Source organism: Polyodon spathula, chromosome 18 (assembly GCF_017654505.1).
Source record: "Polyodon spathula isolate WHYD16114869_AA chromosome 18, ASM1765450v1, whole genome shotgun sequence".
NCBI classification, from domain to species: Eukaryota; Metazoa; Chordata; class Actinopteri; order Acipenseriformes; family Polyodontidae; genus Polyodon; species Polyodon spathula.
Window position 1 is genome coordinate 4,912,717 of NC_054551.1, and position 24,164 is coordinate 4,936,880.

At 35.6% G+C, this 24,164-nt stretch overlaps 4 protein-coding genes across 5 annotated transcripts; 2 read left to right on the top strand and 2 right to left on the bottom strand.

Moving 5' to 3' along the window:
• The first annotated feature begins 3,247 nt into the window (after positions 1-3,247).
• On the top strand, positions 3,248-10,230 carry narfl (nuclear prelamin A recognition factor-like). Its single transcript, XM_041278419.1, is given in 11 exon segments — positions 3,248-3,362; positions 4,956-5,051; positions 5,554-5,697; positions 6,007-6,133; positions 6,439-6,573; positions 7,033-7,177; positions 7,406-7,515; positions 7,754-7,826; positions 8,628-8,765; positions 8,956-9,113; positions 9,724-10,230. Coding segments are annotated over 11 exon segments (1,434 nt in total). The 5' UTR covers positions 3,248-3,296; the 3' UTR covers positions 9,966-10,230.
• Positions 10,231-11,177: 947 nt separating this feature from the next.
• On the bottom strand, positions 11,178-15,799 carry hagh (hydroxyacylglutathione hydrolase). Of its 2 annotated transcripts, none has more exons than XM_041278417.1 (9): positions 15,695-15,799; positions 14,695-14,867; positions 14,373-14,437; positions 13,918-14,035; positions 13,219-13,327; positions 12,631-12,734; positions 12,350-12,451; positions 12,188-12,267; positions 11,178-11,874 (listed from the first exon to the last, which is right to left on the bottom strand). In XM_041278417.1, exons 1-9 carry the CDS (start codon positions 15,759-15,761, stop codon positions 11,769-11,771), a joined length of 924 nt encoding a protein of 307 aa, XP_041134351.1. In that variant the 5' UTR covers positions 15,762-15,799; the 3' UTR covers positions 11,178-11,768. The 2 variants fall into 2 exon arrangements, with proteins under 2 accessions (XP_041134351.1, XP_041134352.1); XM_041278418.1 differs by having other exon boundaries at positions 14,695-14,824; positions 15,695-15,783.
• Positions 15,800-16,243: 444 nt separating this feature from the next.
• fahd1 (fumarylacetoacetate hydrolase domain containing 1) lies at positions 16,244-17,172 on the top strand. Its single transcript, XM_041278386.1, has one exon. The coding sequence runs from the start codon at positions 16,346-16,348 to the stop codon at positions 17,006-17,008; it is 663 nt and encodes a 220-aa protein (XP_041134320.1). The 5' UTR covers positions 16,244-16,345; the 3' UTR covers positions 17,009-17,172.
• Positions 17,173-17,791: 619 nt separating this feature from the next.
• meiob (meiosis specific with OB-fold) lies at positions 17,792-23,417 on the bottom strand. Its single transcript, XM_041276985.1, has 14 exons — positions 23,267-23,417; positions 23,006-23,085; positions 22,037-22,094; positions 21,445-21,576; positions 21,210-21,282; positions 20,706-20,901; positions 20,308-20,408; positions 19,964-20,016; positions 19,775-19,870; positions 19,246-19,344; positions 18,963-19,116; positions 18,517-18,703; positions 18,241-18,327; positions 17,792-17,954 (listed from the first exon to the last, which is right to left on the bottom strand). Exons 2-14 carry the CDS (start codon positions 23,072-23,074, stop codon positions 17,847-17,849), a joined length of 1,413 nt encoding a protein of 470 aa, XP_041132919.1. The 5' UTR covers positions 23,075-23,085; positions 23,267-23,417; the 3' UTR covers positions 17,792-17,846.
• Between the last annotated feature and the right edge of the window lie 747 nt (positions 23,418-24,164).

The following is a 24,164-nucleotide window of genomic DNA, read 5'->3' on the forward strand; positions in this document are numbered from 1 at the left end:
GGCCAATCAGATGCCTACCTGATGGTATTGCATGATGGACAAGTATCTGCCTTTACTTCTCAGCATTGAGGAGACCATTAATTCTGATCAGATCCCCAACTCCATTTGCAGAAATGCAGCCCCAAATTTGCAAGGAACCTCCACCATGCTTCACTGTTGCCTGCAGACACTCATTTGTATACCGCTTTCCAGCCCTTCGGCAAATGAACTGCCTTCTGCTACAGCCAAATATTTCAAAATTTGACTCCAGTCCAGAGCACCTGCTACCATTTTTCTGCACCCCAGTTCCTGTGTTTTCGTGCATAGTTGAGTCTTTTGGCCTTGTTTCCACGTTGGAGGTATGTCTTTTTGGCCGCAAGTCTTCCATGAAGGCCACTTCTGACCAGACTTCTCCGGAGAGTAGATGAGTGTACCAGAGTCCCACTTTCTACCAATTCTGAGCTGATGGCACTGCTGGACATCTTCTGATTGCGAAAGGAAGTAAGCATGATGTGTCTTTCATCTGCTGCAGTAAGTTTCCTTGGCCGACCGCTGCGTCTACAGTCCTCAACGTTGCCCGTTTCTTTGTGCTTCTTCAAAAGAGCTTGGACAGCACATCTGGAAATCCCTGTCTGCTTTGAAATTTCTGCCTGGGAGAGACCTTGTTGATGCAGTATAACTACTTTGGGTCTTGTTGCTGTGCTCAGTCTTGCCATGGTGTATGACTTTTGACAGTAAACTGTCTTCAGCAACCTTGCCTTGTTAGCTGAGTTTGGCTGTTCTTCACCCAGTTTTATTTCTCCTACACAGCTGTTTCTGTTTCAGTTATTGATTTTGTTTCAACCTACATATTGAATTGATGATCATTAGCACCTGTTTGGTATAATTGTTTAATCATACACCTGACTATATGCCTACAAAATCCTTGACTTTGTGCAAGTGTACCTAGAAGAATTGATGCTGTTTTGAAGGCAAAGGGTGGTCACACCAAATATGGATTTGACTTGGATTTTTCTTCTGTTCACTCACTTTGCATTTAGTTAATTGATAAATATAATCTATTAACATGTCTATTTTTGAAAGCATTCTTACTTTACAACATTTTTTCACACCTGCCTAAAACTTTTGCACAGTATTGTGTGTGTGTGTGTGTATATATATATATATATATATATATATATATATATATATATATATATATATATATAATGGATTCAACTAAGAAGTTAATGATTCACAATCACTGGTGTGATTCAAAATTTCAAATCAAAGTGATTCAAAATAGAATATATCGATTTGAATATTTACCTAGTTTCTACAAATAGTAAACTATTAACGGCAGTGACAAATTAATTTTATAATATTTACATTTTAAGCCATTTTCATGAGGTCGTTGTTAAAAAAAATGTCATTACCATCACAATTCTAAGTTAATTTTAATTAAATATTTTTTAATGACACCTAAATACTTACCTGATGCTTTTTAGGAAGGATATGATATATAAGGTATTTTAAATGCATAAATAAGATAATTATCAAAAAAACTGGATTGTAGGTAATGACACTGTTGTTCTGGTAATGACGCACAAACTTTTACACACTGAAATGTCAATTGTAGTTGTATAAACAAGTTAATTATTTAATTAAATGACCCCCTAACGTCAAATATGATTGATTTTATGCCTAAAATTTCATATTTCGTACTATGTAATACTGCACCAGTATGTCATTTATGATATATATATATATATATATATATATATATATATATATAATATTGATAATATATAATATATATATATAAAAAAAAACATTGAAATGTGATTGGTAATGACACATAATAACTATAACTCCTAAACTAAAAATATTGACTTTAATTTTTCTTCATAGTAAAGACAGCAATTGAAGAAGCTCCCACCATCAGCTCCACATGCTCTGTTATGACTTCCTTTCTTGTATGTGACCAAATGAACATATTTTTATAAAATGTTATTGTTTCTGTCATGGTAATGGTAATGACGGCAAAATGTGGGGACATTTTTATGACAAAAATAAAGAAAAAACTCATACAATCCAAACTAAAGAATGATATATGTGTGTGTGTGTATTTTAATCCTGTTAGAAATAAGTGTGGCTGTGGGAGGAGAGGATTATTAGGTCAATTGTGGTAATAGTATTTTTTGATAAACTTTATTTTTTATATATATAGCACCTTCTATAGTGGACCACCCTTACAAAGCACTTTACAAGATACAAGACTAGGGTGTGTGAACTTTTTATCTATTCACTTACAATAATGTCTCACCTGAAACGTAAATCACAAGGAGGTTCAGTGACTTGCTCAGGGTCACACAATGAGTCAGTGGCTGAGCTGGTATTTGAACTGGAGCCCTCCTAGTTACAAGCCTGTTTCTTTAACCACTGGAACACACCTTATTGTCTTTTTTTATTATATGTAACAGTTCTGCTGTATAATATATGCTCAAGAGTACTGTAAATGTAAAAGTAGGCCTTTATTATTTGTAAATACTGGCGCATTTGTTATGAGGTTTGTGATAAAAAAAAAAAAAATTTAGTTTTATTTTTTCAATTTGCCCTTTACACACCTTTGAATATACAATACTTAATATGTTTACAGGATATGACAATGACCGCAAAAGTAATTTGAATTGTCATTTGATACACACACAAATAACTTTCTCAAACACCCACTAACTAACTGGTGAGTTTAGGATACCACACATTTAGCAGCTTTAAAAGTGTTAGGACTCAATTAAAAATAAATAAACAAATAAAAATGGCAAAAGTTCGGTAAATAAATAAATAAATAAATAATTTTAAAACGACAAATCTGTATAACAATTAAGTACAGAGTGGATCAGTTAAAATAATTTCTCGCTAGTTTATATCGTTAGAGTTTTATATTATTTATTCATATCTGACATTTTTAATTTTAAATTGAAAAATATTTTGAACCACAATCAGCAAGAGAGAAAAGTTTTACAATTTCTGGCTTTACTGAACCAATCAAATATATAGTCCACGTTTTCAACAGCTGCAAACTTGTGCTGGGGTTTTAGTGCCAGATGCATTATTGTCAGCACAATATGCTGGAATTTACATTACAATAAAACACATTTTTGTACAGGGTTACTATAGAACCACTAGCACTGTATACACACATGATATGAAGAGTATGACTACCAAAACGTAGTTTGCGTAAACATTACGTCACAAAATGATATTTTGCGGCAGTGTGGCAATAACTCGACAAACTTGAATCCACGGCTGTCTATTTACGACTTTGTGGCAATAAAATGGCATCTCATTTCAGTGGAGTTTTGCAGTTGACTGACCTGGATGATTTTATAACCCCGTCTCAGGTATTAATACACGCGTTTCTGTTATTATTATGTGTTTAGTGAAGTCAAAACAACAACAACCTGACGTGCATCGTGGAATAAAACCATGCTGTAAACGAGAAAATGATTTCAGCTCAATGTTTTTGAATACCAGACTCGCGTTTTCTTGAATTCATAGAGTATTTGCTGCCTTGTATGTATACAACATGTACTTTCGTTAGCATTTTTATTTTAATTTTTTTGAGCTCCCCGAGAAATAAAATAAAAAAAATCAAAATAAAGGTCATGCAATCATGTGACTCAGCGTTCCTACGTTCTACTGGGGTCGACGTCAGCTATTTAATCTAAAATGCAAAGTGATCCTAAAATTTAGTTTTCCACGCACACATTACTGAGACAAAGTGGGCAGTATAGTTTAGTGTAATTTTTGACTGACTGTAGGGAAACACTGCTATGACTTTCTGTGCAGAAGCAAAGTAAAGCGGAGAGTTCCGTTTAAAAACGCTTATTCAGTACCAGGCAGGGCCAAGTTTAGATGTGTAATGACTGCAGTATAGTGTACTGACCTTTAAGGTTAGGGTCTCGGTGTAGGCAGAGAATTATTAATTTTTTTCTTAACAATAATATATAGCCAGTCAGAGCTCGGTGTCCTGACAGGATAATTTCGTGTTACCTTTGTAATGTCAGCTGTTTCTGCTTTGTTTGGCGCTGCACAAAGCCATCCTGTTTCTGTTCTTGGTCTGCTGTAAAAGTACACACATGCACAACCTTACTGACATATGGATGATCTCATATGAAGATGTACATTTTCCCAATTTAAAGCAAAATTAAGTGTCCAAAAATACTTTTTTTTCAGTTATTTTAAAACATATGTTGTACATGAAATTATTAATAACAACATGCAAGTGTGCTTCCTAAATTATGCTGTTACATTCAAGTGTTGTTGTGAATGTAGCTGATTATCCTGAACCACTGCCTAATACAAAGCAATACTTGGAATAACTTTTTTTTTTTTTTTTGACAGTCTTTTTAAAAATACATATATTTAAACCCTACTTTAATGAACTGCAAGATAGCGCTGGGATCTAGGCAGAAATGCAGGATTGTGTTTAAGGTCTGAGATAAGGGTTAATAAAATGTCGCCAAAGCATAGAGATTGCTGAACTGCAGCCTTGGGAGTTATGGTAACGTTACCAATTTTAGATATAGTAAGGAGCACACTGAAGGATTTAAAAATATTATTATTTAGCTGGAAGGGCAGTTGTCATGTGATTCTCCTGAACAGCTAAGGAAATCTAGTAGACACGTACATGTTTAGCCACAGGGAATACAGACCACACCCCACCCTCTGGTGGAAAGTTTTTAGATTGTTAAAAACAAAGAAAGAGCACAGAATTTGATCGTGAAGCAGAGGAATTGTCCAACAGAACTCTGATTTCAAGTGCGGCATGAGAGTGCTGGATTCTAAGATGAAGTTTGAAAGGTGCACCAACTGCTGCAGTACTGTGAGTATTTCTAGACAGGAAGAAGGTGGATATGTCTAATGCAATATAAACATGTCACTAGCAGTTCAAATAAGGTGTTTATTTCTACTTTTTTTTTTTTTTTTTAAAGGAGTGTGTGAAGCCAATAAAGGTTGAGAAGAAGTCTGGAAAATCAGTGGCCAAAATAAAAATTGAAGATGATGGAAGTTACTTTCAGGTTAACCAGGCAAGTAGATGCTAACATGTAGTTTGTTATTATTATTATTATTATTATTATTATTATTATTATTATTATTATTATTATTATTTCTGTTTTCCAAACAGTCCGAAGAATGTGGTGATGTTTTCAACACTATACAGTCTAGTAATAAAGTTGTCTGATATTTTTAAAAGTCTCCTGAAGCCACTGAATATAAAATCTATAGTATTCAGTATGCATGGTTAATCTGTGGCTAGCCCATTATAATAGAGTGGCTTACATTGTCATGCAATGGGAGTTTAGCAGTTTTGTTTTCTTTTTGTAATAAATGCAAACAGTAAATATAACTGCAGTAAACTCCCACCTTGTCCTCTCTCTTGCCAGTCTCCATTACAACTTGGTAACAACATTAATATTTCTCTTTTTTGGGCCAGCTTTTTCTCAAGACAATTTTATGCAATCAGTTTGGTGGTTACAGTCTTCAGTCTTTCAGTCCTTTAACTTGTTCTTTCTGTCTCTGTCTTTGCAGGACGGAGGATTACAGAAGCTGGAAAAGGCCAAGATTACCCTGAACGACTGCTTAGCCTGCAGTGGCTGCATCACCTCTGCAGAAAGTGTGTTAATTACACAGCAGAGCCACGAGGAACTCTACAGAGTACTGAATCTCAATAAGGTACTGAAGCTGGCTTATTGATTTCAGTATTTGCACAGCATATAGCCTTAGTCAAAGAATCTAGAGATGAGAAAAATCTGCCAAGTACCTTTTTATATTTCAATTGAGATGGTTGAATTATTATACAGACTTTCAATTTAAAATGAGTGGATACTTTTCAGCATTGACCAGCTGATATGCTGTATGGTGGGGGGAGTAGCATAAGAGAAATCTTACAGTTAAACAGTACTAGAAAGCACAGTGTTAGTATTATAAGCTGTGACTTTCCTGCTCCGGTGCTTGACAATGGCAACTCTGTCTCCCGATTAGGCTGGCAGTCAACAGAAGGTTGTTGTGGTTTCAGTGTCACCTCAGTCAAGAGCATCTCTGGCAGCAAGATTTAACCTGAGCATCACAGATACAGCCAGGAGGCTGACAGCTTTCTTCAAAAACCTTGGTAAGAATGAGGACATAACCTTCAGTCTCACAAGCACCTTCACATTTGACAGACCAAGGAAGAGATTGCTTACTGCAGATCTGTAACTGCCGGTAAAACCTCTGCGGTCAAAACACAGCATAAGCAAAGTCTTTCATCAGGCTGCCCAGTAAGCTGCGTTCATTTTTTGTTTTGTTTTTTTTGTTTTGTAACTGAACAGCGAAGCAGTGATTATTAGTCTATTAGCCATTGCCATCAAAAGCAGTGACTTGTTATGTTCTGTTTTGCGTTTTGTGCCCTGACCTTTGTTTTGCAATGTCTTCAAGGCGTGCACCATGTGTTTGACACCACCTTCTCCAGGAACTTCAGCCTCCTCGAGAGCCAGCGAGAGTTTGTGGAGCGCTTTCACAGACAGGCTGAGGACAAGAAAGCACTGCCTTTGTTAGCCTCCTCCTGTCCAGGTATAGTCATGGAAAAACCTCAATCCAGATTCTGTTTAATAAAGCACCTTACTAACCAGCTTAATAGAAAATAACACTAGTGTGTGCCTGAACTGAACAGTAAATAACGATCACAGGGATATTGCACAGCTTGTCAAGTAAACAATGTGTTAGGACTGTCAAGGCTGAGATATGGTTCATCTTAACAGTATTGTGGCTGCATTCAAAGATCTGGTGTCTAGAATTATCTTCTTTTGCATTATTATTATTATATATTAATAATAATAATAATAATAATAATAATAATATAATATAATAATATAAATAATAATATTATTATTATTATTATTATTATTATTAATTATATTAATAACTATAATTATTTAAAAATATTTAATATTGAAATATTATATTTTAATATAATTAAATAATTTAAAATATTGCTATTGCTTTGGTTTAAAATCAGTTGTATTGCGACAGGTTGGATCTGCTATGCAGAGAAAACTCATGGTGATTTTATCATTCCATACATCAGCACCACCAAGTCCCCTCAGCAGGTCATGGGCTCCCTGGTCAAGGACTATTTTGCAAACCAGCAGGTACTGTAGCTTTCTGCAACCTTCTGGCAGGACAAGTGCAACTTCTTTTCTTTATGCTTAACAATATACCCCTGCTGCCATCTATAAACCTTTGGTCTTATGTTTAATTTAAGTATATATATATATATATATATATATATATATATATATATATATATATATATATATATATATATATATATATATATATAATGCTATTACAATTACATTAAAAAAATTAGAATTAAACTGACACTACGGGCCTCACGATGGAGGGTGACTATATTTTTTGATCTTCGTAGCTCCGGTCTGAAATTGGTAGTGTCTCAGTACTTTACCATCACAGAGTCCCAAACCAGGGAGGTGGACTGCGTCATCACTTCCGGTAAGAGGAGTTCAGTCTAATTGTATGAGTGTGTTCTTTATAGTAGAGGGTTAAACATTGGGATTCTATATCTCAGTGGATCTGCCATGCTTATCCAGCATGCTTTAACATGGTCTGTTCACATTTTCTTTTACTGTGCACTGGTGATCTGTTTTTATATATATATATATATATATAATGTTGATGACTGGTGGGAAATTTGTTATTACTCCCATATCTGTTTTTGTTTCTTGTTCAGGGGAGGTATTGAAGATGTTGGAACAGGAAAGGCTATCGCTAGCAGATGTTGAACCTGCACCATTAGATAGCCTGTAAGTATGATAAACAGATTTAAGGAAGCATGATAAACGCGTCTAGCCAAAAAACGTATTCCAGCACATACACTTGAGTTTGCCGGCAATCGCAGTATCATTAGGGTGTCTCAGTTTTGTCGCACGAAGAAGAAAACAAGCACACCAGTGTAGCTGTCTGCCAAAATATAGGGTGCAGCTTTGCCTTTACCTTTGAGGTCTTTTGAGTTCAGTAGTTTGTGGGTCAGCAGACAGGACTCACATTAAGTAGTATCTTGGCTTTAGGAATGAGATGTGATTTACTGAGAGCTGACAGCAGTAGTACGTGATCAGCACCACGTTTAAGAGTGCATTAATGATCCCTGTTTCCTGTAAACAAGAGCCGCTGTTGAAAACCAAAAAAAAAAAAGTTTGGTGTTGCTCCTCATTATTCTCCCTTTTGCAGACTGAGATCATATCTAGTGTGCTACATTTTCTAAAATGTCAGGTCCCCAGCTTGTGTCAGTCTCACAGACCAGTTCAGAAACACATTTCATTGTGGTATTGTGATAATGAACAATAAAGGACTGTCTGGTTTATTTGGCAAATGCACATAAACTGTAGTAGAATGGACTCTGCATTCCAGTTTAGTTTACTTATTTGGAAAGAAGACAAAAATAAACAAAAAAAACACTGCTTTTGCAAACAAGATGTGTTTTGTCACGTAGTTTGGATCTTGTGAATATTTGAAATTTACCAAAATGTGGTTGATTAATTTTTTTTTTTTTTTAACTACATTTAGCTTTGGCTTTTAATTTCTGTCCTGATGTCTTTCCCCCGCAGGTTCAGCAGCGTGTGTGGAGAGGAGATTCTCGGGCACTCCGGCAGCAGCTCCGGGGGCTATTTGGAGCATGTCTTCATTCACGCAGCAAGGGAGCTGTTCGGAGAAGAGGTGAAGAAAATTGCATACAAGACTCTCAAGTAAGCAGAGCCACCTGTCCTCTTAATAGAATATAATATGTGCAATTTACTGTTTACTGTCACTTCTGCCAGAGTGTAATTGACTTAATTCTAGGGAATACTATGACTTTATAAGACATTTTGGGGATTTTTAATTTTTTTTATTATTACCACAGTGAAATCTAAAAAAGCCTCATATTGTGAATTTCAGGAATCGAGATTTCCAGGAGGTGACTCTGGAGAAGGACGGAGCCGTGGTGCTTCGCTTCGCTGCTGCTTATGGCTTCAGAAACATCCAGAACCTGGTGCAAAAACTGAAACGAGGGAAATCCCAATACCACTTCGTAGAGGTCATGGCCTGTCCTTCAGGTAAGGCTTCAAAACTATACTGCGGCAGGGCAGGTGCCCCTGCACATGTACAATTGTATATAGAGTGTTTTGTGATTGTAATTGTTGTAAATCGCATGCTTATTAAAAATAAAAGTGATTTTTAGTTGAAATCCCTGCATTGTGTCTAGGTTCTCTCCAACAGGCAGACAAGCCAGCCATGTGAGACACTGGCTGGACTGGTTACTCTGATCTAATTGCATGTGGTCAAGCTAGATTGGTAATTAATTATTCACTCTAGCTTGACCACATAGAGAGGAGGAGATGGGAGACTGCTGTGGGGTTAGTAGAGCAGGAGGTTTGTTCCATGCTCCTAGTTAGCTTGGCTTTAAGATGTTGGTCTGAGGTCTCCTACCGCCGCTATCCCCGCCCCTAGCCAGCCTTGGCCGCTACGCTACCTTTCCACATGTGCATATCAAGTGTATGATAGATTTAATTTTCCTTCCAAACATGTTGTGTCTTAAAGTTTAAATGTATAGGAAATCAAATGGAATCTAACACCCTTAATATGCAGCGCTATATTGTAATCTGTATTGCAAGTCGCTACGGGTCTCGTTTAGCTCAGATGCTTTATGTTGGCTTTCTTTGACAGGATGTCTAAATGGGGGAGGTCAGCTCCGGCCAAGCGAAAGTGAGTCTAATAAAGATCTGCTGCAGCGTGTGGAGGAGCTGTACAGAACGGTGCACACTGAGGTGCCGGAAGAGAACACCGCTATCTCAAAACTCTACAACACATGGCTTGAGAGTGTGGGCTCCGAGAGAGCTCGAAAACTGTTGCACACGCAGTACCACGCCGTCGAGAAGATGAGCAGTGGCCTGACCATCAAGTGGTGAAGAACAGCAGGATTTCACTTCGCAGCATAAACAGTATAAAGAAGCTGAGATCAATATCTGTCGTCTGTAAATAAGCTTTTGTGGTTTCACAGTAAGAGCCTGTGAAAAAAGTATGATGACATATCAGCAGTGCTGATGTCTAGCTTCCAGTCAACCTTGACTACTTGGTGGACTGAAATGGTAGACAGTGGTGGAGAAGGGTGTCTGTGTTTATTTTTTTTTTATTTTAAAATGCAGTACAATAAAAATTATAATTTTATTTAAAGTTGACGTGAAGGAATTTGTATTTGTTTGTAACCAAAGTGTGTTTTAACTAGCATCTTTAGACCAAGAATTTGTAGCTTCTGTGTAGTCCACAGTCATACCAATTCACAGAGAAAAAACAGTGTAGTGGCACTCCAGTTGACTTTATTCAGTTTCTATGTCAAATGGGGATAATGCCCACAAGAAACGTGTCTTAGACAACCAGGACTCATTTGAAACAGGCCCCAAGCAGCTACCATACAAATATCTTTCTACTTGAAAGTGGTTTATAGTGTACTGCCATTAAATACTGACTTCCTCAAACTAAAGAGAAATGGCATGCAAGTCTTTCATTACAGGGTTATTCAATAAACCCTTAACCCACTAAGTGATATGTCTTCAAGTTACAGCACCCAAAGCCCATTCAGTGGGATTTTACTTTTCAGAATTGTGAGTTACCATGACTAGTTCAACAGAAGTGCAAAGTAAGTGCAAAGCCAGCATGGCGTGGTGGGTGTTTCTGTAGGGCCCTTCTTCACTGTGAGTCTTTGCAAAGTTTTAGTACCGCTTTTAATGGCAATGGAAAATACTGAAATAATCCACACAACCACGAAGACTGGATAACCAAATTCTTACGGTAACCTCATAAAGGGACTGGATTTAAACTCGTCTTGAAGTCTGGCGGGCACAGTGGTACTATGCAAATTAAAATTAAAATATATTGAAAAGCCACAAGGTGGTGCTGGAGAGATCCTACCTAAATTTTAAACCCCTCAACTCCAAAAACATGCATCATGTACAATACAGTATAACATTTAGAAAAAGGTTGAACTAACTGTTTCTCACCCTGGCCCAGGCCATCAACCTCGCACCATCTCTGCACAAGAAATGGGCTCCACAGCTTTAATAACGTACTATCGCAGTTGAATCTGGTGTCCGTTAGAAAAACAACACTGGCTGCTGTTGATTAGCCACATCAATCAGGTTTATTGCTCATATGACATACATCATGCACATCTTTAACTAGTTAAATATTAAAAGTCAATCAATAATTTATACATATTTAAAGCCTACATTTTTTTTTTAAATTTTATTATAATTAAAAAGCTCCACCCAAGGTTACATCAGAAAATGCTATCTATACCTTAAGGTAATTCTTTTCTGACAACCAGTGCTTAAATAACATTAATAAGTAACAGACAAAGACCAAAAACAAAATACAGAAAATAAAATACGCTGGTCAAAGATTTTTAACATTTGCATACATTTTTTTTTTGTTTGTTTTGTATTCACTATTGCTTGAATGGACTGCACAATACCTGCATGCTGTTTTTCCTTTTAATAGTAATAAAAAATAAAGTATGTACTGCACTCAATGTTAAGATGCACATTTTATACTAAAATGACCAACTTCTTTAAATTTCTTTGTCCCATGAACAGGAAAGGTGCTTTAGACATTAAAATATAGAGCTCTTTTATTTTTTATACATTCAATTTACAAAGCTGTGCAGGGTAGTGCCAGAAAAGCTTTTGTAGGAAAGCATGTTCTGTTTTTCCACTTTAGAGAGAGTTCTTGGGCACTCGAAAGTTATCCTTCTCTTTGCGAATGAAACCCATTGTAGTGACAGGATCAGTCTGCCCAGCATGATCCTGCACTGATTTCTCCCTGGTGTTGAGATTAACAAAATAAAAAAATAAAAAAACACACAACATACACAAGTAGACAAAACTGTGTTGATAATGAAATAACAAATAATTCAATTTCTGTGTATTTTTTTGTTAAAAGAAGTTTTAAACAAAACAAATGAAACTTTTTTTTTTGTATTAAAAAGCATCATCATTCAAAGGTAAGATTTATAGAATGTAAACGGGTGTATATCATTTGTAAAAATGTTTGCTTTCCAAGAAAATGATCGTTGATGGACTAAGATACAGTATGGTTTCTTTTAAAAGAATTGAATCTTTAAGTGGTTCCATACCTGACTCTCATAAAGGGGTTGTAGGTAAACTCTTCAGCTATAGTGGAAGGGATGGTAGGTTCACCGTTGTCATATTTGTCCTGAAATGGAGAGATTTTGTAAAATCTAAAATGTGGAAATAATAAAAAGTCTACCATCTAACCCAGACTGATTATTCAATACCTTTGCCCAAGCTAGTTTTTTCTTGATGGCATCATTTCTTGGTTCCACATGTTGAGCAAACTCCAGATTGTTGATAGTGTATTCATGTCCACAGTAAACCCTCTGAAAAAGAAGACCCCACATCAAAATGTAGCAGACCAACAACAACTTGAAGTTCTCTCTCTGTAGTTTACATCTCATGATTTCAATTTCTTACAGTTTTATCTTCCATTTCTTTCTAACTTAAATGTCTTTTAATAAAATAATTTGTAAAGTGAGAATTGCAAATAAGTGGTAGTTACGGTTTCAGGTGGCAGGCGTCCAAGAATCTCAATCAAAGCTTTGTACATTTCATCTGCTGTGCCTTCAAAGAACTTCCCACACCCAGCAATAAACAGAGTATCACCTGCAAGATGAATATGCAAGGATTTCATCAACATCAATCAACCAACCATCTAAGAATAACCATTATTAAAGATGTGAACATTACTGCAGAACTAAAATTGTTTCATGTTTTAGGAAAACCCAAGAGAAAACTACAGCTATGTACATGTTATTGGCATCCTGGTTATAGTGGCAAATTTAATGACAGCTGTAAAAAATAACTTTTCATGTGTCATTATCTTAGTGAGCAGTTTTCAGTTTAAAAAAAGAAAAAAAAGTAGGACTTGAAGACCACTTTGATTAACAAACAACACAACTTAAAATTTAGCAAACGACAACTGGCATCAAATTACAAAACAGTCCAAAATGTACCATACCTGCCAATTAAACACATTTAGTATTAGCGCATGACATGTATGTGATAAAGTTTATCAATGTAACAGCACAACAAACCTCAAGGGCTGTTTCATAGCAATAAATGAAGCCCCTGACATAAAATCACTTACCAGTAAATACAGCGGGGGGTTCAGAACTGCTCTCTTTAGTAACAAAATAACAGATGTGTCCAGATGTGTGACACGGTGTAAAGAGACACTTAATATTCAAGGAGCCAACCTAAGTTTGATAAGAAAACAATATTTAGCTGCATTGATGCTGTATTCCTTTAATAAAGTTAATACAAACTCATGACCTTGCCTGTTCTTGAGCACCATGAAATGGGCAGAGTCCCGGTCAATCACACTAAAGATCTTATACCAGATAAGAGTTATACCAAGGTCAGCTGTATATATTAGTTAATCATCTTAACTAAAATATTAATAGAAAAGTTACACATGGTTTATTATTATTATTGAAGAATAATGTTGCTGTTGCCTGTAAAAATTGTGTCTTGTTTTACAATTTGTGTCACAGAATTGTTGTTTGCCCATCCTTTAAAAACAAATGTATTTATATTTCTCTAGCATTGGACAAACTGCTTTGTGGGAGGCACCCCTAAGTTTTGCTTCAAAAGATTATTGCAAATCAGGGTTTGTGAAACCAGCTGATAATCATTAGTCATTAGTACAGAACCTCAGTATGCACCAAACATGGATGTAATAGTAAATATGCATTTACACTTTTAAAACTAAACTTTTTACTAAACAATTTTCAATGGCTTTTCTATAAAATGTATGTAAGACTGTCCATTTATTTCTCATTTTTACCTTGAATGTATTGTAGTGTGTGACTTTTTGGTTAAGTGCCCCCACTCTGCTGTCTCCCCCATAAACTTTCAGCCCAGAAACCAACTTCACCATCTTCTCGTTACCTCCTGCATGGTCCCTGAGAAAATATTTTAAGTCTATAAAAACAGACTCATTTTGTTTTATAAATATTATGTGAAACGAACCTGTCTGATTTCACAGCCTCTGACTAGCTTACCTAAGGTAACATTAGGTAGTCCAGGATTACTGATAGCCAGGGTCTGTGAAAACAGCCAAGCACATTACTGTTTTGATAATTACAGCGCCAATGTGCTTGTTCCAAATTATTTCAATAAATCTATAAGTCTTCAGGTCTGTTTTCCTGCTTAGGCTTTTAGGCTAGATAGATTCTAGATGTTTAGATACACAGCATGTCTATGGTTAAATTTTATAAATATACATCAGAATACTCTTACCAGTGATGATGTGTAGTAAGAACAGTAGTTAGTTTCACGCCATGCTTTTTGACTGCTTCCACAACCTAAACAACATAATAGGGTTAGAAAAACCAAAGAAGGGAGCCACACCTTGAGATATACAGTACACATACCTGGCATTCTGAATTTATGTCAGAACATAGGACTGACAGCTGGTTTCTTTGCCCCTCAATTAGCACTAACCCTGAACTATCCTATCTAAAGTAACATTAAGCAATCGTAAATGGGATCTGTGAAACCAGCCTTCTGTTTATTACGTGTCTCCTTGAAAACCTTCTTCTTAGAGAAAATAAAAGGATACCTTCTGTGGCTCCACAGGGTCCACAATTGCCGCTTCCTTGGTGTCCTCGTCAATAAGAAGGTACATGTAGTTGTCAATCAATGCTGGAAGCAGTTCAACCTTCATGCTTGATTGTGAAACTAGTAAAGACCTTCGAGAGGAATGGAGTAAAGCTGCACTAGCTTGTGTATGACCTGAAAGCAGAATTACAGATCTACCACAATATGAGTTGGAAATATGACCCCCACTGCCTAGCAGTTTGATATTCCAGGTTTCACTCTGAGCTTAACTCTTACCAAAGGCCCTAACGAGAACCATATACATATAAAATAAAAATTAAAAGGCTGTCACTTTGTTGCATATGTGACAAAAACAAACTGACAAAAATAAATAGCTAAAGGCCAATACGTTACAACTAGGTTTAGTTTGGCAAACTGAACTATGTTGGTGTATCCTTGTCAGATTAGTACTAAACTAGCCATGCTGGGTGCAAAGCTGGTAATACTCATTTAATTTCTTTAATTTTTTTTTGTTTTTAAAGTAAATCTTCTCAATTCGTTGTCTAGTCTTAAATGAGTCTGATTGCTGTATGGAAACCTGTGCTGGGGGCTAAATGTGTGATGAGATTCTCTACCTGTGCTGTTCACCACCCGTTACTGGAATGTTCTCAAGAGGTCGAGTATAAAAGTAAACAAACACGGACATGTCACTCATTGAAGAAAAAAAAACCGCAGCAATGACATTGGATACGTACTGTATTTCAAACACAAAATTACCTAGTCACACAGTTCATCATGAAAGCACCACACTTTTCACACAGGTTCCTTTATGTAGTCGTACTTTTGTGCTGTATTTCTGATGATACATAGCCACGCCATTTAACTGTACGTTGTGATCTGATTAAATAACGTTACACTGTTCCAATGCCATTTTCATCTGTCCAAATTCTCATTCTCTCTCTCTCTCTCTCTCACTCTCAACACTTAATAGACTTGCATAAAAACAAACAATATTTGCATACCAAATTTGTAAGCAGCAGCTCCTACTAATGCAAGGGTGCAGACACCCGTTAAGGACCTGAATAACATGACAACTACTACCGTCTGGCGATTATCGTACACAGGAACTAAAACACTGTTTGGCTAGAACTACAGCATGACAGCACTGTCTTTTAAACTTTAACCCGACCTCACAGCCAATCCGATTGGTGGATGTGACTTACTGTAATGATCCCCCTCCTAGTGGCTGATGGGTTTATAACGCTGCAATCAGCATGAGACACATACTTTCTGGTTGCTCTTTATGTATGGAGCGTTTCAATGGAGTGTAAAACCCTAGCGTTACAGTAAGCAACTTTGAGCCGTAGTTGTTCAAGCAAAACTTCATACATTATTGTTAACAAAACTGCACCCCCTATTTTCTGTGTGTATTTTCTTTATTTATTTTAAGTCACAATTGTATATCTATTTTCACTCTTCCGTTTCTACTATGTAAACTGTGTTGGAATCAACAGTGTGTTGAAATCAAAGGCTCATCAGCTGAACTAGTTTGTCACACCCAGCATACCGTAGAACTCAAGACCTGGTTGCTGTGCAAAGGTCCTTTAAAAATTGCAAAACTGTGAGTTTCAGTATTAAATATTGACAGAGCTGCAATAAAGCGGAATGTGACAATGGCTTCTTCAAGAAATCTAAACCGATTTTGGGAGTGGGGACGCAAAATTATCTGTGTTGGAAGAAATTATCCTGACCATGCCAAAGAACTGAAAAATGCAGTCCCAACAGAGCCGGTGTTGTTTTTGAAGCCACCCTCTGCTTATGTGACGGAAGGGTCTTCCATTGTGGTGCCTTTCTACTCTCACAATTTACACCATGAAGTTGAGCTGGGGGTCGTTATTGGGAAAGGTGGGACAGCAATCCCCCAGAACGCTGCGATGGACCATGTCGCTGGTTATGCGTTGTGCCTCGACATGACCGCCAGGGATGTCCAAGACGAATGCAAAACCAAAGGTTTGCCGTGGACACTCGCAAAAGCATTCAACACTTCATGTCCCGTGAGTGAATTTATCCCAAAGGAAAAAATCGCCGATCCTGGCAATGTAAAGATTTGGCTCAAAGTGAATGGTCAGCTACGACAGGAAGGCAACACCTCCCAAATGATCTTCTCAATCCCTTTTCTCATCAGCTACATCAGCGAGATCATTTCTTTGGAAGAGGGGGACTTGATTTTGACAGGGACTCCGAAAGGAGTATCAAGCGTTCAGGAACACGACGAACTGCAGGCAGGGATCGAGGGCGTTGTGAGCATGAAGTTCAGAGTGGATAGGCCACAGTGACCCCCATGATGTCGCTGTTATTATTGTTATTATGTTTGCATAAGTTCCATGTTTAAAAAGCAATATAAATGTTTCAAGTGTAAACACTAACAAATTAGAGAAATAAAACTGAATCCTTTTGCAGTGGTTATAAATTGTTTAAATGTTGCACCATTTCTTAATCATTTGTATTTGTACAAGATGCATTTACATCTTGTAAAACACTTTGTGATGGTGGTCCACAATGAACGGCACTGTATAAAATAAAGATTGATTGATTACTCAAGAGCTAGATTAGTATTTTGATATCTTGGCAAATAAATTTGAAAACTAATTAAAAAATGTCATTTTCTGAAATGCACACACTCTTCACAGGTGTTAGTAAGACCAATACTATTTGTTTGGTGCTCCTGGATCTTGTGACCACCTTCGTGCTCGGAACTTGGGTAAAGTAATTGTGCCAAATCAGAAAATATGCAGGATGGGTGATGTTCATATGCATTCAAGATGGCATTACAGGGTCATGTTTTTGTTTGTTTGTTTGTTTTTTTTAGATTATAAGCTTAAAGTACATGAGAGTAAATTAAATGCAATGTGAATGATATTTTTACAAAAACTGATTAAAGATGTTATTAGCTATATAGAAACATAAAATCTATCAGTATACTTTCACACAGAATTTTTAATTCAAACAAAATTTAAACAGATGAATACTGTAATAAATAGCATGAATTCAGAACAACTACAGTAAACTTTTTTTAAATTAACTTACTGTTAACTACACATACAGATTCCAAACTCTTGACATTACTGTTGTTTTATTTCTTATAAAAGATAAAGCTGAATGGTGGTGTTGTCTTCACACTCCCAAGGCAGATAAGCTTTGGCTTACTTCTTCAGGGTCAGCAAGTGTACAGGACAGCACGTTGACTCTAAAACCAGTTTTGGAATTCGGTGATGGAAGTATCTGAAAGAATTTAATTAATATGGTCAATTCTTAAAAATGATTCTATTTAATCCATTTTGTGGGGAAGTGTACAGGAAATTATTTATACGCGGACATTTCTTTCTGCCACACATTCATTATTTTTTTTGTGTTACCTATTTAGAACCATCATATATCCTCTATTTATTAATGATAATCATTATTCATTATTTAGTCTTTGACAAGGGATCTATATATACAAATTCCCTTACCTTCTCTAAGAAACAGCATGATTAACCAATATGAAGGTATAAAAATGTATGCACACCTTCAGATAAATTTTGCACCTTTCCAAAAGAAATCTCCATTTCAAGGATGTTTTTTGGCTCTCCGTTAGACAGACAAAATCATCAACCTAAAAAACAAGACAAAGCATATCTTAGGAAAGAATAATTCTACAAAGGCAATGGGCTTAATAATTACTGTATGAGCGCACAATGTGCATGCATAATGTATCGCACCTTGTAGTACATTTCATATCTGAATTATCAGTTGTTCTCTAGTTTTAATGTAGAGAGCACAATTTTGTAAACTGAAAACTCACAGTGCAACCTAATGTTTTCTCGGCTACATTCCCGGACAGGTTGCAGGATTGCAGCGTGCCTGTATGATCAGTAAGGCCCACCAGTAAATCAAAGGTTGTAATGACATCCAGAGGTTTTCCAGATCCAGAGCATGAAACATTCACGCATGTGTTTGATTCCTCATTTATTGCAAATTTGCACCAAGCACTAAAAGATAAATAAAAAGAAAAAATATATATTTTTGAGCTATCACATGTAGCTTCTTACTATGTGAAATATAATGGCACTGGTTGTTTCATATTTAAAAAAAATAAAAACACTGACATAAACATGCTTTATTTATTAAGTAATTAATATAACCTTGTAATCAAAAACTGTACAGGTAGTGTATTATGAATAACTACAATGGTATTCACACAGTCCCTTTCAGGAAAACAATAATACAAATATATATTTTTAGACGTACCACCGGTTTCGTATTAACTTTGAAATGGATGAGTCAAGATTCAGTGCAGTAATGAAGGCAAAAGTCATTCCAAAGATGGGGTCAGACCTGTCTAAATTCTCCTGGGCTCTGAGCTTTACCTGTTGTACAGTATATACATCCACAATGGAGTCCACTGAAAAATAACAAAAGTTAATACATGCCTGCTTTTATATACAGTAAACAATACATTAACAGTGCATGGAGTCAAATTTAGTTTAAAATTAAACAAAGAGCACAAGGAGTTAAAGAAAATAACACTTACAGTTCACTTGGTCTCCTGTCTGTTCCTCTTGTTCATCCAGTCCTCCAAATTCTACAAATTCCCTGACATAGCTGAACAGCAGATTGGCTTCTTTAGTATCTTACAAAAGAAAAGAAAAAAAAAAAAACATAGTACCGTTATGATATTCGATCAGTAAAACTGATTATTAGTTGAACAATTATTATGGGTAGCGTCCTTTAATGACTAAATACTTTAATGCCTGAATGTATAAATAAATTGTTCTAAATTCTCACCCCTCATGATGTGCATGACTTCTTTAAGTAAGTCCTGTTCTTTATCTCAAATTGATAGCGATAAAGAGGGGAAAGGCTGACCTCCATCAGGTCAGCATTACTAGGAATGAGTTTTCCACTAATAACCAAGATACATTTTTTTTAGTAAAATGACACTATTAATAAACTGTATATTTTTTATTCTAAATTGATACTAACCTATTTTATTTGAGGATTCGTTTATATTTAAACCAGAAACATAAGCTCTGTATTATACTACAATAGTAATGTCTTACCAGGGTTTGTTGTAATGATAGTTTTCGAAAAAACTGTAGCTATCATACTGTTTCGAAAGCTGTCAAAGCTTATTCGGACATCAGCAAGAAACAGCACTGCATATCAAAACACAAAAATAGCTGTGTTAGCATAACATCAAGAAAATCAGTGAAAACAGAAACTATTTTTTCTTACACAAATTATTGTACCTGTTTCTTTCGGTATCCATGTCTGAACAAGCTGAATGGCTTCGTTGTCCCAACTAAGAGAAATATTTACATTTCTATTTGAGTATTTTCAAAAAAATATATTTATTTGCAGAATTGTATACTGTAATAGCTGGTTTTACACACCAAGATTAACACTAGTCTTGGATCACCTTACCAAAGTTAGAATTAGGTAGTCCAAGATTAGTGCTAATTAGGGTCTGTGAAACTGGCCGCATATCAGTGTTTTGCTTGCAGTAATATAGCTCATTTTCCCCACCAAAAAAATATTTACTATGTAACAACAATTATTATTGCAAGTTAATGGTGTTAGTGACATAACTTACCAAATCAGTAAAAAAGAAGATACGGTATCATCAAATAATTTCACCTCACACCTCTGTCCTTTCCTTCTGTCTGCAGTTGTGAAGTATTTTGGCTCTCCAATCTTAATAAAAAAAAAAGTGTTATACATATACATATGATTATATATATATATATATATTATATATATATATATATATATATATATATATATATATATATATATATCATTTTTAGCAGTTTACATGTACCTTTTTTCATTTATCATGCTCACCTGTGATTTACATGTATTCTCTATGCTTTAACTATAATTTGCTTCATGGGAACACTGTTGTGAAACAGCTTAGATTTTTTTTTTTCTTATGGTTAACAGAATCGAGTTTAAATTTTAAGACAGTAATAAAGACCACTTTTCCTTTACCGATCTAACTGCTGCAAGAATATTAATGACTTTTCCATCAAGACTTTGTCCATTTGCAACAATATCTCCAAGTGAGTAATAATCCTGAGGATCCTTGATAGGTAGATGTAGTAAAGAAAGCAGCGTAGTATCCGTTTCAATGTCTGAGCACCTTCTCACCGTTGAATGGTTCTCACTCACCAAAAGTCTATAAAAACTTAAAACACATGAAAAAAAAGATCTAATCTGTTAGGTAGTCTTTAGTTTTATAAGCACTATATTTATAGTAATGCCCCAATATTCTTAACATAATGTAAAGCAAACTGAATTGTATGTGTTTTGTTATATATGTCAAAACAGGAATATATGTTTGCACTAACAGGTAGTAATATAGACAAATCCATTGTGGTACATGTCAAAATGAACTGTCCTTATATTGTTATTTCAACAAGTATACTGCATTTTGTTTTGTTTTTTGTTTAAAAAAAATCAGAATTATGCTTTCAGTGGAACGTTTCAGTTTACCTTGGAGTTGAAGGGCTGTACCTTTCCTCTTTCTCTGTATCTTTTGTCACCACTAATGGGTTTTCAATTACAACTGCAATATAAACAGAGTTTCAATCACATTTTACATAAACCCTGAATACCCAACCAGCGTATTTGTCCAACAAAACAGTCTTATGAGCTTTATTTAAAAACTGTATAGTTTATTTCAAAACCTGTATAAGTGGAATGGGCTATGCAATGACAGTTCACATACCACAGTCACCGATTCTGAAGCTCTCTGACAATGCTCGGATAAAGTCTTCTCTGCCCCAGGATGAGACGTTGATAAAATGGTCAGGACAATCTTTGATGGTAAAACTAAAAGTATATCTTTCTGACCCAATATCTAAATAAAAAAATACATTTTTAATTACCTTAGTTGTGTAAAAATGAAAACATTATTTACAATACATTCTATACAGTACATTTATGTATTTTGTTTTCATTCAGGTTTTAAAATATTTTATAATAAATAATCTGTGTGTTTTAATCTGAAGAACATCACATCCATATTACTAAATTGTGCACAACTTCCACTAGAGGGCAATGTTCTCCACAAACATTGCAAGGAGCAGTAACTACATTATACTAACAATGAATTATATAATTTGCAGGTATTACAGAAGTAATGATACGACTAAATGAGATTTAAATGTTGCCATGCTATAATAATTGTGCAGGTTAAATACTGTTTATATAAAGGAATTGTATTGGCTTCTCTAAAACAGTTTTTTTTCGACAAACAACCTTTTATCTAGCTTCAGCATGAACATCCTGTGTACAATGACATTTAAAACAAACTCAGCTTTTTCTGTCTGGAAATCCTTTGACATCGGTTTTTCCAATTACAACTCCAACTACATTCTAAAAAAGTAATGTAAGAAAAGTTTATGAGGAATGAAAACACTTTGCTAAAGTGTGCTTTTGTTTTAGATAACAGTTTGTCAGGCCACAATTATTAAGTTTCCAAATACATTTTGAAAACACAATGACGACTTATTCAGTCCATAAGTTATTTAATAGATCTGCAGCAGGTTTTATGGCTTAAACAGTTTTTCGCAACAAATAGTTACACTATAATGTCCATTAGCCGTTACACAGTAGCTTCACTAAAACAGTTATTCACTTTGATTTACAGCGGGGTACAGTGGGGTACTCACAAGGAACATTATTTAATTCAGTAGCTATAGTAGTTGTCTCTTCTTTCAAAGTGTAATTAAAAAGGTACATAGTTCAATAGTTTTAGGACTAGCCATGCTTTAAAGGTATTAAAATGAATCCAGTTATGTTTTTGTTTCTAATTACCACAACTTGCAAAAGTCTTCCTGTAATGACTGCAAGTAACTGGCCCTTTGGACATCTAGCTTTAACAAACTATTTTATTAACAATTGGAGTGAGAAACAAAAGAAGAAATATATACTGTACAGTTTGTAAATCAATCGTATTATAAATATTTACAAACTTTTGCTACATGTTGTACTTACAGATTGCCAAGTGCCAAGCAGTACCATCTTCAAATCAAGCTTTTTGGCAATACTCCTGCACTTCTTATAGCTTGAGACACAACTTACTCAAACAGTAGGCCCTCAATGAAATGAATCTACCTTGGCACTAGCAAGCACATCAGTCAAGAATAAACTAATATTTATAATACAATTAAAACACTGTGTGATACATTTACACCTAAAAGTAGATGAAGATTAAACAATGTAAAACATAATCTCCCATGAGGAATATTACCCCAAATAAGTACAATATGGGTAATGGAACTTACAGGACGAGCAGTGTTGGGATGCAAATCTGAAATGGCAACAAAAGACTTGGCAGGAACATTGAATGCCATTTTTGAACAACCTGTAAATTATGAAAATAATATATTAATACAAATCAAATAAATGAATACTCTAGGAATGAATAATAAAAAATGAAACCACATAGAATATAGCAAATAATAATAATAATAATAATAATAATAATAATAATAATAATAATAATAATAATAATAATAATAAACTGTAGAATATTTAAGTTTTACCTGAGATTAAATGAAACAGGTTACGAGGAAGTATTTAAGTCTTTGGGCGACGCTCGGAGTTGAGGTGGTGATGCGCGAGGGCTGAGGTAGAACTCTGGTCACGAGCCGCCCAGCGCACGGACGGGTTTGCAGTAGTTGACTAGACCTGGTGCACGCAACACTGTTTTTCCGTATGCAAAATAAATAAATAAGTACATAAATTCAAGCAAAACAGTTATGCAATTTGTAAATTAAACGCCAAAGGTAAACTGTTACGCACAATGAAGTGTTTTTTGGTAAACCTCTATTAACATGTAAGGTGAGACTGCCTACCTCATAGACCTCGTGCAGACTACGCGCGTCTGATAGAGGTGCAGTTTTCACCACAATGTTTACAGCTTCGTCTGGATTTTATATTTCTCCCGTCATGTGAATAAATATTCCATTTGAATTACAGCATGTCATTTGAAATTGCTTTTCATTCTCCGATGTGTTCACTGCTTCACACCTAGGCAGGCATTCTAAAAGGTCACACTGTTAAAAGGTGTTTTCTCTCAGGTTAATCCGTTGTACTACTAACTTTACCTCAGGAAAAGCTGCAGAGGGACAGGTGACGTCAGGATCAGTTTTTTTTTTTTGTTCTGGTTCTTGTTATAACTTCCACCATTACCAAATTTTATATACATTTTGGTGGCCTTGTAGGAGCAAATTGCCTTGTAGATTCGATACCATGCACCTGTATTTAAACTTTTACAGCAGTATAAACTTGTGCCTCAGGCTCTAGGAATTGACCTTTAGCACAAAAGCCCCCCCCCCCCCCCCCCCCCCCCCCCCCCAAAGAAGATGATGTTTCTATTTACTTGAATTGGGTGATCTCCTGTTTGTTCTTCCCAGGACAAGGTTATACAATAACCATGGT